Source organism: Haemaphysalis longicornis, unplaced genomic scaffold (genome assembly GCF_048455015.1).
Source record: "Haemaphysalis longicornis isolate Haplotype H1 unplaced genomic scaffold, Haemaphysalis longicornis Haplotype H1 scaffold_2, whole genome shotgun sequence".
NCBI lineage: Eukaryota > Metazoa > Arthropoda > Arachnida > Ixodida > Ixodidae > Haemaphysalis > Haemaphysalis longicornis.
In genome coordinates, this window is record NW_027526295.1 from 249,629,621 (window position 1) to 249,646,490 (window position 16,870).

Below are 16,870 nucleotides of genomic sequence, written 5' to 3' on the forward strand. Positions count from 1 at the left end.
TATATTTCCGATAACGTTGGTTGATATAATAGTCAAGTCAGTTTAATTATTGTCATGCTAGCCTTTCTGAGATGGCTGAATTAGGTGAATCTCTTGATCTTTCAGTAGCAGACAGCAATGTCGGCTAGGGCCCAAGGACCGCAAGGCTGAGGGCAGGATTCCGGTCGACGCGCCCCCGAAGCCCTGCCCGGCAGCTCTTCGCTGCCAGTGCCCGTGGTGCCTCCGGTAACGCCGTGATGTACGACCCAGAGTCGCCTACAGGGTAAGATCAAGGCGTCCAGTGCTACTGGCGCTCTTTCTTGTTTGTTTTTTTGTGTGTGCGCATATTTTATCAGGCACGCTCCACCGCTGCCGCGCTCTCGATGGCTCAAACATGGCCGCCAAAAGATGATCGTGCGCGGCCCCTAGCTACTGCAAAAAGCGCTCTTACCGGACAGCGGTGATCGCAGACAGTTTTCAGCGTGATCGTCTGCATCGGCAAACTTTCGTACACACAGGTCGCCCCGAAACTACACCCACAGGTGAGCGCTGGCGGAATGCGCCGCCGATCACAGAGGTGCCTCCACGGCAACCATTCTGCTCGCCTGTCGCCGACTGAGCGTTCAGAGCTTACTGTTACGTCTCAAAAAACACGAACTTCATACTGAGCATGCTGGAAGGTTGAGTTACATCTTGAGCTCCGGCCGTAGTCGACGTGATTGTCTGCATCAAACACGACCGGCGTAGTGCTTCGTGAGAGGGCTGACTAGGTTGTCCCCCATCTCTGGCGGCGGAGCCATGTTTCGTGCTCGGCTCGCTGGTTTAAATGGCCGTGCAGGCGGCTGGCGTGGCTCGCTCGCCTAACGAAGGAAGGCACGCTACACTGCTCGATTCCGCCGCTGGTGGCTTTGGTGCCGGTTGCCTCGTTCGATCTTCATCGCCTGGGGAATCGACGTACCGTGCAGTTACCTTTTTCCCTTTATCAAAGAAGCTGTAATCGTACCGCTTAGCACGGCTTCGCTCTGGGCGTCGGCGTGTCGCCTCGCCTCGCCACGACGTATCGCCCGGTCCGTCTCACGGTCGAGAAGCTCTCGTTCGCACACCTGTTCACACAGCACTGTCTCGCCGGTGTGTTTCGGTTGTTTTGATTGGATTTCCTACCGGCGGAGTGATTGCATGGCACAACCGCTGGCCTTACGTTCTGCCCACGTACAATTGTAGCCTGCTCGCGTTGTTTTAAGTACTCGCAAATCGTGGATCGTGTGCACGTCAGAGGCTTCCTGAATATGCACCTGTACTCTTGCTGTTCGATTCGTTTTCCGTGGTCACCATACATAGTGTGCTCTTGCCGCCATGGTACTGATTGTGGAGTAACTGCCGTTATTTTAGTTTTGGGATCCATTTTGGTTTCACAGAAGTTTCACCGAAGACTTCCGTTACTCGGAAATTGTGTAGCATTTGCGAAACTTCTAATTGTTTTAAAGCATTTGTTAAAGATAGAATCTGGCACTTCTATTTTACATCATTGTGGCGGGAGGACTGTGGTTTGCGCCCTGCTATTTGTGCTTAACACAGTGCTCACAACTGCCTTTTTTATAAAAATGCCACATTTCATTAGCCGCGAATCACGAGAGTTATGTGTGGTGAAATCCATTGCGGTAGGAATGACACATCATCGCTGTTTAATAATTCTTTTGTCATTTCAGCAAGGCTGCCTGAGTCGCATTCATTTCTAATTCCTTCTTTTTTTCACCTTTGGGAACACACTAAATAAATTGTTCGGTGCAGTTTGATAAAGCTTGTTGAACATTTTATTCAGCTTAGCGTGAACTGTGAACTTTGACATGGCTTTAGCTTGCAGTTTGTTTGCTTTGTTAGAAATGTTGAAACATTATAGCTGTTTTGCTGGCGGTGCATGCTCTGCCTCATACTAGGTTGAAACATGTGTGGATTATCTGCACCCATTGGCATCAGCACTGTAGTACATTGTTCTACATCAGCAGTAGAGTGCATTGCTTTCGCAGCGTAATGAGCCCGCTGTGGGGTTTTCCAGGAAGACTGAAAAAAGAACTGCAAGTTGGGCGTGTTGGTAAAGGTTCATGGTGGGTACAGCGCAAACAAAACTCAACAAGAGCGGACGCAAGACGGAGCACTACTAACAACTGAAAAGTTTAATCGGTTAATTGTAGCTTTTCGCATCAAGAAAGAAGGAAATACATGTGTCAGCCAACCGTCTGTCATGTTATCAGACGCTGAGTTTGCTTTTTTTGGAAAAAGGTTGATGGAGTGTGCAGTGTCGTTATTCTGGGTTCGTACCTGTGTTGTGGGATTATATGCAGCATTTCGTTTGTTGTTTCCCCGTGATCTTGCCGGTTGGTACATTTTAATGTACACAATGTGATGACGGTGGCTTTGGGTGTATGTATATATGTGTGTGTGTGTTCACGATTAAACTTTTCAGTAGCTAGTAGTGGTCCATCCTGTGTCCTTTCTTGTCCGAGTTTTGTTTGCGCTGTACCCATCAGGAAGACGGCAGTTGAAAATGGCAGGCCTGTAGCGGCAAAGCGAGCATTTCACAGCTGTAGCGACATGTTTTTAATATTTTATTGTAGGCATGCTATGCTGCCACGGAGGGATGCAAATATCACTGTCGAAAATGCATTCACCACTCAGAAATCAGGTAGTCATTTGATAAATCCCTCTTTAGTGAAGAAGACAGATTTCAGCTGAAAATTTTATAAACGTATACTACGTGTGAAATTTCACATGCTTGTAGCTAAAATCAGGGAGGAAAGAATTGGGAACTGATCTACTGTATTGTATATTCAAGAAAGCAATATTATCATTTTTGTTACGATATTTGCTGATGGTTTCAAGTAATGATCATTTCAGGAGTACATTGAAAGTGCGCAGTGACACCAAAGCTTGACGCCAAAGGCTCTGCTGGTTCTTTTTATTGCTTTTTTTTTTTTCATTTTTTCTTTGCCTGCAAGCTGCACTGTTTAAATACGGAGCTGGCAAAGAACTATTCTTGTGCTGGTATGATTTATGCATGGCCTATAGGAGAAAAATAACGATTGGCTGATTGATTTGTGGCTGGTCTCCCTTTGCAGATCTCCAGCCACAACTGCCAAGGGCGTGAACGGGGAATCTGAAGGCTCAGCTAGTCAGGAAAACAAAGCAGTCGACAAGTGAGTGGCTTTTTACTTTCCAGCCTCAAGTGTGTGTGTGACCATAGAGCAATTCATGTGTGCGTTTTTAGTGTTGTGGGTATCATCTGTAGTTTAATGTCACATTCAAGAACTTTATTTTTAGTTCCCTCGTATGCTGAAACCGTTGCGAACTGTTTTGGATTTTGAATATTGGAGCATCTGTAGTGTCCAGTTTGTGTTGCGCAGAATGGGTGGGACCACATTAATTTCTGGCCTCCTGAGTTGCCATAAATCATGCTATTATGCTATGCCATGCACTGGCTGCAAATGGCTGTGTGGTTGTGTATGCTGCCTGCGAATAGCGGAAACGTACATTGTGAAGTTTCAACCACTGGGAGAAACACGAAACATAGCTGTCTGCCAGCTTTGTTCACTCTGGCTGTGACAAGGCAGGTCACGTTTGAGGCTTTGGCGTTATTTTATTTATTTATTTATTTTGTAGTGAAAAAGCATGGATATAACCCCCTGTGAATAGGAGTGCTTGCTGGCAGAATAAGGAAATTGTGTAGGAAATGTACCCACTCGAAAGTTTAAATTGTGAAGTTCTTCTCCAGTATAAGTGGTAGGCACAACTTGGAAAAAGAAAAGGAAAACTTGTACAAGATGCCAAACTCGGAGTGCCTGTGACGGATTGCTTCTTTGTCGACTCTGTTGAGTATATTCTTATAAAGACTGGCATATCGACGACCTAAGAAAGTGCATTGAAGGAAAAACGCGTCATTTTGGAAAAAGTGCACTGCAACATGGAAGTCATAAAAAGAAAAAAATGGTTTGTGCCTGTTTCGTGAGCTGGTCGTGGCACTGTGAACATAAAAATAATCCTATCCATGTTCTTACGGTCGAATTCGCAAAGGTGAAGCTGGTTCGTGGTTGTCGCCGGCTGCTGGCATTGGAACTCGCGCCTCTTTGGTTGAATTGTCGCGCCGATAAGCGGGTGCACTTTTCTTTTCAAATGAAAAGAAAAAATGCACTCCCGGGGCGCCTCTTCTCAGAAACGGAATGCCCCGACATCGTCCATAAATGTTCTTGCGCTGTCACGTCCTGAGATAAGGTGGTGAAAGGTCGAAAATGCAGCAGAAATTTTTTTGTGCAGCCTTTGAGTGTGGCAAACAGTGGCGTTGTGCGAGTGTTATTGATCGTCCAGTGTTGTGTGTATCGCACGCTCATCCGAATAGGAAAGTACGGAGATTTGCCTTCACAACCAGTGCATGCACTTTGCGCTAGGCCTTCTTTTGCACCGAAGAAGCATTTGGGGACGTTTTCATTAGCCTGAAGTAATGTCCAGATGTTGTCCTTGCATTGTGTAACTTCAATTTCTACTTTTCTCTAATGAAACATCAAACACTTTGCACATATAGTTTCTCAATAGGTTTTCAAGGTCAGATAATAGCTTGAAAACCCTCAATGTGTGAGATTTCTCTTGCCTTCCCTCTTTTACCATTTTTATGTCCGCCAATATCAAGACTGTGTGAAAGGCGCACAAAATTAATTGAATTTTGTTCATGGTGTGTGGGATTGCAGTAGCTGACCGATTTTTCGGAGCTGGAGGGGAGCAAAAAATAGTCCGCAAAAAAAGAGCAGTCCGAAAAATCCGCAAGTCGCAAAAATGAACTTTATTTTATTTAAATATGACTGAGCACAATCCTTGTGATGGTACGCACAGTGTACAGGCGACGGGGTGGACCCCGTGAACCACAATCACCGCACTGGCTACCAATCAATAAAAGAACAATGTGCACGACGCGCAACAGAGAACAAACCTCATGATGATGTTTCTTATAGACAAGAATTTCCAATGTGCACTGGGCGCCGCCATTTTTTAACGACTGGTGAGCCATCTGGCGGGCATTTCTTGGGGACTGCGTTGCGAGCAGACGACGCCGCAGTCACACGCTGCTGTTCTGTGCCGTGCGCGGATATCAGACGTCCCAGCGGCATCAAAAATCGGTAAGTGCCATTTATTCGGTATGTCAGCAGCGCAAAGTTTAACAGTGCTTCAAGGAGAACGTTCAAAGAGTCTGAGAGCTGTCAGGTTTGCCCATAAATTCCGTTCTCAACCCGCTAAGGCGGCGTGCCACCCTACGCACGCTTTGGTGCGGCGAAACGTAGCCTTACAGGCAACCCCCGTAAGGGGGTTGCCTGTAAGGCTACGTTTCGCCGCACCAGCAGGACGCCCGACTTTTTATAAATAATTGATGTTTGCTTTCTTAATTTTGTGCTGGTTGATTTTTGTTGGCTTCCCATCAATAAAATGAACAGAGAACGCCTCCAGAGCACAGACATGTGCGATAAGGATTGAGCATGAAAGTGAATAAACAGCACTTCCAAAATCAGCGTACGGCCGTACTTGCCCTCGCAAATTTGCTAGGTTCGAAATCTTTCCAATTCAGCGTTATACTCATTCGCGGCGGCACTCAAGGGACGCAGGAAATTCGCGCAGCGAATAGACTCCGCACATGCAGACACTTCTTTTGTCGTGGTGCACTTTGCACGTTTCTTGTATGAGTACTTTGCGCTTACGCTGATTGTTGTTGCAGCCAACAACGGCGTAGTGACGCCCGGGCAAGTAGATTCTTTATATCGAAAGTAAAGGCAATGACGGCAACCTGCACAGAATTAAGAAAGCAAACATCAATTGTTTATAAAAAGTCAGGTGTCCTGCTGGTGCGGCGAAACGTAGCCTTACAGGCAACCCCTGTGAGGACAAAGCGTGCGTAGGGTGGCACGCCGCCTTAGCGGGTTGAGAACGGAATTTATGGGCAAACCTGACAGCTCTCGGATGCTTTGAATGTTCTCCTTGAAGCACTGTTAAACTTTGCGCTGCTGACATACCGAATAAATGGCACTTACTGATTTTTGATGCCGCTGGGACGTCTGATATCCACGCACGGCACCAAACAACAGTGTGTGACTGCGGCGTCGTCAGCTCTCGACGCAGTCCCCAAGAAATGCCCGCCAGATGTGCGCACCGGTTGTCGCAAAATGGCCGACTCGGCAAAATTCTGGTCTATGAGACAGCGTCACCTGTTGTCTAAAAAAGTGATGTCTAAAAAAGCTGGCCATGCATGACCTGTTTCTGGCTTCCAAGATCAAACTTTGTTAATCCGGCGGGAGTCCAGCCAATCCCCATCCAATCCGCAGCTAGACAGGTGGCTTAGGATTCAAAATAACGTTGTCCTGGAATCGCACCGCAGCTCTTTCGCCGAAAATTTTGTGCGTAAAATCGAACTTTTGGCTTTATTTTGTCTGAAATATCCGTTCATATACATTATTCATATCGGACAGCTAGCGGTTCCTTGGGAAAGTCCGGGATATCCAGCGAGTCCGATTTTTTGGAGCCGGAAAAAACGGTCTGCTACTGTATTGGTGCACTGTACTGTGAAAGTACAGAGTTGTATGTGTAGCACTGGTTTCAACACCTCTGGTCATATCTAGATACCGCACTGTTGGCGTTTCCTCTTGCTGTGATGGGTTTGTGCGTCAAGGGAAGCTCTAGTTTCTGCAGTTTGACCCGCTGTTGTGGCTCAGTGGCTAAGGCATAGTGCTGCTAAGCACAAGGACGCGGGTTTGATTTTTGGCCGCCGCGGCCGCTTTTCTGGTAAAGGCGAAAAGCAAGAACGCTTGTATATTCGAGATTTCAGCACACATTAAAGATCCCCAGGTGGTCGAAATTAATCCGGAGCCCTCCACTATGGCACGCCTCATCGCCTGTGAAGCGTCGGCGCATTAAACCCCACAACCAATCAGTTCCTGCAGTTCGTTGAAATGTTGCCTTCTGTGGTGCCTTACCTTGTCAGCTTCCAGATTTGAAGGGAAGATATCAGAGGAGGTTCCCACAACTGATGGTCTAAAACAAACCGATTATTTGACAAAGAAAAAAAAAAAACTTGTGTAGGTGCAAACATTTTGCTACAGTCAAACAAAGCACTTTAAATTCCATTCACAGTTAGATGTTCACTTGCTTTGGCTGGGCAAAAGATTGTGGCTTTGTACCGTGCCTCCACTTTTTATTTTTCACGTAGTTGGAAATACAGTACGTTAACATGTTGTGCAATATACCAACCTCGTCACCCTTGTGAAAGTTGCATGTTACAGCATAGAGGAACTTTCCCATCCACCTAAAATGCAGCCATGCATCTGCAAAGGAAAGCTGTGCAGCTTTCTTAGGCATTTTTGCAGATAAAAGAAATTGTCCTGGTCCAAGGCAAATTTCTCTTCAATTGCGAAAATTTTTGAGAAAGCTGTGTAGCTTTCCTTTGTAGCCATCTGTCTGCATTTCATGTGGATGAGAAATTTTTCCTTTGCAGAAAGTTTCTCCCCTCTGGGTGCCTGTCCGAGACTGACAAATTCCGAGTGGAAAATGTCAGTGTTTTGAATTCCTAACATTTATGACTGCTGTGTCACACATCATGCGTTATTAGCGTATTAACAAGGGTGAGACAGCTGCGCATATTGCGCAGTTTTGATACAAATTGGTTTTCCTGCGCCGGACTGCTCCAAAAGCTTGAAAATTGCAAAAATTGCGCCAAACTGCTCCAAAACAGTCTAAGAGCCGAGGCTTTTAACTCTTCTTCAGTTTCAGTGGAGAAAAATGCTTACTGACGACATAATTTTCCCGAAATGATGCTGTTCGTAAAGGTTTAATTGATTGATCATTCAATAAAAAAACCCACATTGTCCCCGAGACAGTTCTTTTGAAAGTCACATTGTAGGTTTGTACATGTTATATTCTGTGCGTTTTCAAAGTTTTCCCATCGAAAAACATTGCAAAGTCCTGTAGATAAAAATATGTACTGAGGCGACAAACTACTTGTACAAGTACATGAAAAGACGACAATTTTTGGAGCGCCGTATCTCCGGAACGACGTTAGTGGGCGCCGCCATCTTTGTGTGGTGAAGATTCGGAAATATGGCCGCCTGGCGAAGCAGTTGGTCGTGGTTCAGGCAGAGTGCTGTTTGCCGATTTCTACTGTGGTTGTGGTTATGGGGGTGGCTGGGTCTTGATTCAATCGTTTGATCTGTTGCGGAAAGTTGCGTGACTCGAAAGACAGGAGTTCATAAAAAACAACGTGGTGCCCGCGAATGCGCCGTGTTTCGGCCTTGAGTGTGAGGTGCAGTGCGTGCTTGAAGTGAAATTTCGGACTCATTGCGGTGTTATAAAACGCTTAGTTACTGCTGCCTTGCGAGCGGCAGGAATGGGACGATCGGCAATGCAGAAGTGGCGGCGCAGGCTACATCGCCGCAAAATGTTCAAGCAGTGTCCGATTGCGGGACGGGCTATTGCAAGCTAGTAATATTGCAATGGTTCATCTATCTGAAGTGAAATTTAATGCCGAAAGGGAGGTAGCTAAACATACCAACGTTACTCAAATTACTATCGTAGTGAACGTGCACTGTGGGAATTGAAATGGGAGGGCTTGGGGAGGTGGAGGGGGTGGTGGATGGTGCGCCGACTGTCACATCACTTTGCGCAAGCTTTGCCTTGGCTCTACACGTGTGCTTAAAGCCGAGTCTGGGATTACAAAAATAATAATTTCGGCATTCACATGATAATAAAAATGCCTTACGATTGCTTAGTTTTTCAATTCAATATTTTCAATGGAGCTCCACGCTATCTATGCATAGAGCCTAAGAATTTAAAAATGGTTTGTAAAAAGGTATTTCAGTTTGTACCTTGTGATACTTTCATAGAAAATCGTTATTGAAAGGCTGTTCCAGTGTTATGTACATTCAAAACTGAATAAAAAGTGCACTTCCCACCCCCCCACCCCGAGTAGCCAAAAATTTGATTTTTGAGGCTTCTAAGGTGACATAAGATAAACGTCGTTCTTCTGCTCCAAATCAAGGTTCTTCTGCTCCAAAATCGAGATTTCGCTGCTCCAAAAACGGCTCCCAAATCTGATTCAGCTGTCTCACCCCTGTATTAAGCATAAGCAGTTAACTTTCTTTACTCTGTGCTGTGGCCATAATGCTTCATTTTTGCTGTTGCCCTATACTTTTCGTTATAGGAAGCGAATAAATGAAAAAAGAAGAGCAAACTGTCATTGTGTATGATTCATCTTAGTCACATTCGTCTTGGGCGTGATTTATAACATGACAATGGGACATATATTTTTGGAGACCTGTTGTTTTTCTGTTTCGTTCTTTTGCATCTCAAGTAAATTTGTTTGGTTTGGGTTTGCAACACATTGTAATCACTCTGGGCCGACTTCTTCGGCGAGGAACGATGATGGAAACCAGGGGATTCCAGTTCGAATTAAGCGTTCTGGATACCGACGCGTTTGAATTATCGGGAGTTTTCCTCCGTTGAAATATACAGGGCTGTGCCCGGACCAGGGCGTCAGTTCGAGTTAACCGTAAGCTCGAATTAACCGAGTTCGAATTAACGAGCTTATACTGTACCACGACAGGCTCTGTCGTTGACTGCCCGAATGCTGCAGTGAATGACAAACCTAATTGAAAGTCTTTGGTCCTCTCATTAGTTGGCCACATCAGTTTCTTCCGGGGACATAGGCACATGGGACACGATGTAAAGTGATGGCTCCTTCTGAAAAGTAAAAATACCATACAAACAGGACAGCAATGCCATGCAAACGCTGTAGGGAGTGAGGGAATGAAAGATGGCGGCACATCAAGCAAGGTGTTTTCCTATCAGAAAGATGAACCGATTTGCAACCTGCATTGGTATGTGTCTGAACTATATCAATTGGGAACACTCCTTTTAAGAAAGGCATTGATGTATCATCTGCCTTGTGAGTTGTGGGTTCGTGTCCATCAGTATGTTGTTGTTATTACCAATTCCTTACTTTTTTCTTAACTTCTGCAGTAGCGATGGTGCATACCTTCGCAAAAGGCAAAGTTTTGTAGTTGGCCGTGTTCCGTGGGAAAAAAACAAATCTTGTCTTTTGTGCTTGGTGGTAGCCGTTTCCGGTGGATGTGCATGTGTCCTCAAAAGTAATCGGGGCAAGGATGCACAAAATTGGCTAAAAATTACAAAAAGGGACTTCCCGTCAGCTTCTACAAGACTGTATGCAGACCTTGCTTTCACAAGGGCTGACCTGAATGCACAGGCCTAGTTGCAATGCCCAACATGGCAAAAAAGAAGTCACCGTTCTAATTCTTTCTTACAGCGTCTGTACTTATATGCCAGAGTTCATGTCCTTTGAGCCACTTAAATGTCACGCACACATTCCACTAAACAGGATTCAGCAGTAGAGATCCAAAATAGGGCACGTAATGACCCTATGAAATGCTTCAAAACTTAGCATTTTAGAATGAACAGCCATTACGAGTGTAGAAAATACTAATCAGTCGATGACATTACGCAGCTCAATAATGTATTACCTGGTGCTTTGAAATACCTTCCGACGATGCATGGATGTATATGTAACCAACTAAAGCAATATATCAGCCATCTGCTCCCGGAAGAATTTTGTTAAAGCGATGAGTATTAGCTGAGAAAATGTAAATCAAAAGCCGCGCATTATCGTCGCGCCGCGTTTTCTGGTCCTTTCAACTTATTCTTCGATATTGACAGCGCGCGTGATCCTTCCCTCCCATGCTTTGCCCAAAGCTTCGTTGTTGGTTCAGTTGACATCTGTGGCAAATGTCCAGAAAGTTAGAAAGAAAAGAACAGGAGAGGCAGGAATGCTCTTCAGGGATAATGGCATTTCGGCAATCAATAAAAAGCCCTTACAATGGAAAGGCCTGTTCTTATCAGTTCCGAATTCGAATCAGATGTGCTCATTTGTCATTTTTGCCACTTCGAGAGCTGTAGTCAATGAAAAATGAGCTTTCAGCTGTGTTTGCAGTACCACCAAAACATGCATTTTACAGTCTTTGCTGTGAGATGAAAGAAAAAAAAAAGTCATTTAGACTCTGTTACTTACTTGGCTTGACCATCAGTGGAGCCTGATAAGCAGTTGCAGGGTTCTTATCTTTACTTCCTGTGTAATTACTCTATAGACAGAAGTCTTTCTCAAGGATCCCAGCAAATGTGTTTGTGGTGGCATTTGCAGATTAACCTGGCTAGTGAGGGCTACACATGATAATCGTGCAGATGGGGACCACTGTGTTTATGGCACTGGGATAGGAAGCAGACAAGACGCACTGAGCCAAATAATGTTAGGGGAATACATTTACTAGGGCAAGCCTCAGGTCGCAGCACTGATGGTGCTGCAACCTGGTTTGTTTTGTTTAGTCAGCGAGGTGCTAGAGTGACTGGGAGCGGAACGTGGGCTGCTCACAACGCTTTCTCCAGACCAAGTTCCCTAGAATTCTGCAGGTGAACAGGTTGTTCGTTTAGCGTCGGTGTCTCGTCTCGCAATTGTGCTGTCATCATTGGGATTGTGGGTTCCTGCTCTTCACAACACTCTCCCATCACACACACACAGAGGCCAAAGCAATGCACAGCAAAATGCTGTAGTCAACATTTTGATGTAGACTGAACGAGGAGACCCTCTGTTCGTCTGTAACACTGTGTCGCACTTCCCCAGCTTACGAAAATACTGCAATAATAAAAATAAGCGTCACATGTAGGAAGAAATCAGTTTAATGATGAAGGAAAACTTCAGTATTGAGATTTGAACCTGTGACATACAGATTTAAAGGCAGACGTTTTACGCACTACACTTATATAAGGTTCATTCTTGCAAGCGGGGCGAAACAGATCGTTGTCTGTTACGTACACTTATATAAGGTTCATTCTTGCAAGCGGGGCGAAACAGATCGTTGTCTGTTACGTTTTGCGATCATGGTAATGCAGTGCAGTATGTGGTCAAGTGAGAGGAAAGAGCGCTAGCTGCGCATCACTGTGGGTGCTTGTGCTTGCAAGCATAGCAACACTGGTGGTGTGATAGCAAAATGAATATGCTGAACTTTGTGTTTGCAGCTGCACTGGGCTCATGTAAGAGTTTATTTTGTCATTTAGTAGAAGTCAGAAGTTTTATACGTAGCCCTTGGAACAGCAAAAAATGCCACTCCCATAGTGGCAATGGTTTGAGCCACTGCCCTGACAAAGTGGTTTGAAAAATGGTTTGATGCAATCTAAGTCTTCAAAATACTGATCTTCACTTGTCTCATGGGAAATATTGGCTGTGTTTATTCATGCCGTGGCCATAACGGACTTGCGTAGCTGATGTCAGTGAGGAGAACACTGCAAAGAAGGCGGCTTTTTTAACGTACTTCTTGCATGAAGGCATGCATGTTAATCGGCCAGAAGAACTCAGAATGTGGCCTCTGTGTCGTAGAGTTTGATCTGATAAAATACTTAGACAATGTTTGTAACTTAATTGTCTGTTTAAACGAGCCTGTCAATGGTCCCTTAAAGGAGCCATGAAGAGAAAACAAAAGTTTGTTTTATTCGAAAGATTAGGTGTTTCATAGTACCCTAAGCGCTTTCCCGGAAGCAAATGATGCTTTATTCACTGAGAAATAAGGCTTTTAAATCTCCCACTGAATTGCACATTTCGTGACGTGAACAATGGCGTCATACGAGCCGGTCCATGAAACAGATACTTAGTATGTCGTATTTTTGTGCCGTATGCGCCGTATTTTTGTGCCGTATGTGCCGTATTTTTATTACGGTTAATAATAGTTCAATTTCAGTAGCAGTATCGCTTATGCCAGTTGGCCGGTGTCATGTATGGAAAGCCGTTCGCGTGAGCTCTCTGCTTCGACAAGAAAGATACGAGCGTCAATGCGCGGTGTGTACGGCATTTTTTTCCCCCAAGGTCAGAGCGCTTTGACGGCGATTTGACGAAGTCGGCGACGAGCGCCAGCATGTCCCAGGTGTGAGCTAATGTAAGGGTCCCTGCCGTAATCACTTCCTCGGAAATGAAGCGAGCACACTTGTACTTCCTTTAGCTCTCTTTCTCCTCCGTTTGCAAAGTTCACAAAACGTAGCCACTTGCTTCGCCGAGGTTCGTCGTTGGGCAGCACATGAAAGGAGATCTCCTCACCGGCGGGGATGTCGCACTCCCTCGACGATTTGCCCGTACTACATGGGCATTTCAAAATGCAGCAACGAAATTTCATTGTAAAGTACTCGAACAAACTGAAGTTTTCAGTGGTTGTAAACTGGAAACGAGCTCCTAACAATAGCAGCAAGCCAACACCATTCCGAAACTGCGACGACTGTCACTATCTCGTCGCTGCTTGCTGTTCCTTACTCCCCTCGTTTCTATTTTTACCTTTGCTGGTTGGCGATATGACGGCCAACCTCCTGTGAAGGGATTGCGATACCAAGCAAGGTCGCGGCTGTGCGTGCGGGGACGGTTCGTTGGCCCCGAAGAGCCTCGATCCTGAAAATTCGTCTGCGCGACGGTGGCGACGGCGAGATGTCGAGTTCGGCTGGCGGTAGTTTCGTACGCATTGGCGTACATACTTGCGTGTTTATTCGGAACTTCAACCGTTTACTCCACCGTTCTTAGTGTCATAAAAGGAATGTGCAGTATGTTTAACGGGCATATAGCTCACTATGCAAACTGGTAAGCCCTCCCTAACTTGCGTTTGCTTTTGCCGGCCTCCGCCAATTGCAGAGCATTCTTGTGTGACATCATAGGTTCTGTTGCGGGAAATGAGCTGGTGGGTCGCATGGTCATTCCCTTTTTTCCTAATTATGTAGCTTATTTGAGCGAAGTTTGTGTTAAAAGTGGTGTCAGTATGGTTCTAACGTGGCAATCTTTCGAATGAACCAAACTTGTGTTTTCTTTTCATGGCTCCTTTAACTGGAATCTGCTAAAAACAGTCCTAAAAATTTAAATGTTAGCACACAATAGGTTCCAATTATATGCGTTGGCAATCATTTTTGTGCAGATGCGGTTGTGTTGTATTCAGAAATGTCCATGTATATAGCTTCACATTGATCAAGACACACACTGCGTTCCCCTCATCTCATGGCCGCGATCGAAGACAAGTTGCATCCACCGAGCTCAAGCAGGTGTCCTACGCACCCCACATATCATCCACTACATAGAAAATAAACCTGGCCGCCCTAGCTGCCCACGCTGTGGTCACTGGTACCCCAACAACCAGCACTACATGGGGGACTGCTTAGAGATTGTACAGACAAGGAACATATACACAGACTCCCTTTCCCCTTCTCCTGGCACTTGGGCGGAGTGGCTTGACCCCTCAGAGGATCCTCCAACACAGCTCAAACTCGCTCTCCGCAAGCGCATGAAAAGCCGGCTGACCGAAGAGGAGCATCTATATATATATATGTGTGTGTGTGTGTGTGTGTGTGTGTGTGTGTGTGTGTGTGTGTGTGTGTGTGTGTGTGTGTGTGTGTGTGTGTGTGTGTGTGTGTGTGTGTGTGTGTGTGTGTGTGTGTGTGCGCATGTGTGCGTGCGTGCGTGCGCACGCGCAAAGGATGACATGACAGCTAGAAACTTCCGTTAACGGCCGAGGTGTTAGGTGTTGGCGAACTGCTGCTTGCTTTTACTCTTGTGTCGACAAAAAGATTACATTGATGACCGTTCCTTTCATTGGACTTGCAAGAGGTGACGCAGCCAGTCTACTTTGTGAAGGTGGTTTACTAGTGGACTTCTATTGGCAACTTGATGGTGCAACAGTACGACTGCATTTACTTCACATTTTGGATGAATTCTTTCTGGTTGCAGCAATATCACAGTCTCGATGTTATTTGTTGCGCTTGGCATCACAGGCCCACTCCTGTTCCCACGCAGCGCGATCAGCACAATGTTGACACTGGTACTCTGCGTCACGGCCCTGTTCTGTATTCCAAGGATGCGGGTTAAATTCCCGGCCGCCGCGGCTGTGGCGAAAAGCAAAAATGCCCATATTTTCGACATTTCAGTGCATGTTAAAGATCCCCAGGTGGTCAAATTAATACGGAGCCCTCCACTACGGTGCGCCTCATCGCCTGCATTGCATTGGCACGTTAAAGGGACCCTGAAACACTTACTATCGACTACTCGAAATGTATTTTGGGGTAAAGTCCATTGTCCCAGCAATCTCCTCCCGCAAGAACTATGAAAATCCGTTCACTATCACCGAAACTACGCGCAATGAAAAATCGCGCCTAAATGTTCCCTCTCAACTCAACTGCGGACAACGCGACGAAAGCTGCGCGCTCTCTCCCGGAAAGGGGGGCGGCGCGCGGCAATCTGTTCGGCGGCCTTCGATATGTCACATGCCGGGGAGTTTTGTCCTTTTCCCCGCAACGTGGACGGGTCTATTTCCGGTCTGGTGCTATGAAAAAGCAGGCATGGCGGCCTGCTCGCAAGCAAGCGCTCAGGCTGGTAGGGCGTTTTTTGCAGCAATAAGCGTTTGTTGTCGAGTGGGCTTGTTGAAAGTGGAATATTTAGTTCGTCACTCAAACTCCGCGCGCACTCAAAACAAAAGAAACGCCAAATGCATGCGGACAGGTTCAAACATAGAAGAGGTTGATACACAGCGCAACTCTGTGCACAGCGCCGACGACGGCTGATCGTCACAGGAAATGCCAGAATTTAGGCGTGAAGTTGACCAGCGACAGCCAATAGGACAGCCAGGACAGCCATGGCCCGATTGACGTCGCAGAGGCCATGCCAGGGGTGCATAATGAGGAGAATTGAAGAGAGCACGGTTGGTTTTTCCGCGTCTTTCATGGCGATTTGCACCCTTACCGCTTCACGTGCACGTGTAATATTCGGCTCGGGTGTTCCTGGCAGTGTAATCTAAACGTCGCGCAGGTTTACTTGCACTGCATGAAGAGTGTTGCAGGGTCCCTTTAAACCCTGCAATCAGTCAATGTTCTGCAGTCCGGGCCACCAGATCGGCATGGGTGCATTCTAAGAATGTTCTCTCACCGCCGCTGCTCTCGCAATTCCGTTTCTCGTACCAACTTGCAATCTGCTGCGAGGGTCTTCTCTCTCCCCTTGTGGCCCTCATCTATGTTGCAAACACGTGGCCATGACTTGTTTCACCGCCAGGGATCCGATGTTTCATCTCCCTTTTGCGCTTGGTGCCACTCGCATTTGGTTTCTTCCATGCATGCACACTTCATGCTTTGGATGATTTTCTGCTTGCTAACATCGAACGGTTTGCCTTAGCCATAGACTGCTTCACTATAAGAAAAGAGAGACGAATGGGTCCTGCCTTGTCTATGGTAATGGTACTATTTGCAGGTACGTGAGCTCAAAGAGTTTCAGGCGGTACGTTTGCTCTCGATCTGTCCAAACCGTTAACATCTTGGATGACAATGGCAACCCAATTGAAGAGGTTACTAATGCCTTGGCAGAGCAGTTGCCCTCTGTATTTCTAAAAAGTGCTGTCGAACTCTGTCTAAATTTTGTGCTCCAAGAGTTAGCGGAGATGACATTTGTCATTTTTCTTTAGCGCTGAGGGTACTTCTTCACTCCTTCACTAACCACTACGGTTGATATTTCAATTCAACCTGCTATTGTCCCAGAATCTTGGAAGGTAGTACACATTATTTTTATCTTACCCGCCGTGGTGTCTCAGTGGGTAAGGCGCTGTGCTGCTAAGCACGAGGAAGCAGGTTCAATTCCCGGCTGCCGCGGCCGCTTTTCTGATGGAGGCCAAAAAAAAAAAATGCCCGTGTGTACGAGAGTTCGGCACACGATGAAGATCCCCAAGTGGTCAAAATAAATCTAGAGCCCTCTACTACGGCACGCCTCATCACCTGCGTTGCATCGGCCCGTTAAAACCCTACA

At 46.1% G+C, this 16,870-nt stretch overlaps 1 protein-coding gene across 5 annotated transcripts in view; it reads left to right on the forward strand.

Annotated features, from left to right (window-relative positions):
• The window catches only part of LOC144170366 (uncharacterized), an 87,130-nt gene that overhangs the window by 160 nt on the left and 70,100 nt on the right, over positions 1–16,870 (forward strand). For 4 of the 5 annotated variants that reach the window (XM_077700126.1, XM_077700132.1, XM_077700129.1 and 1 more), the window contains exons 2-3: positions 106–262; positions 3,093–3,170. In XM_077700126.1, the coding sequence (XP_077556252.1) occupies positions 237–262; positions 3,093–3,170 (104 nt within the window). In that variant the 5' untranslated portion in view covers positions 106–236. The remainder of the gene's footprint in view (positions 1–105; positions 263–3,092; positions 3,171–16,870) is intronic. The other variant, XM_077700127.1, reaches the window with a different exon arrangement.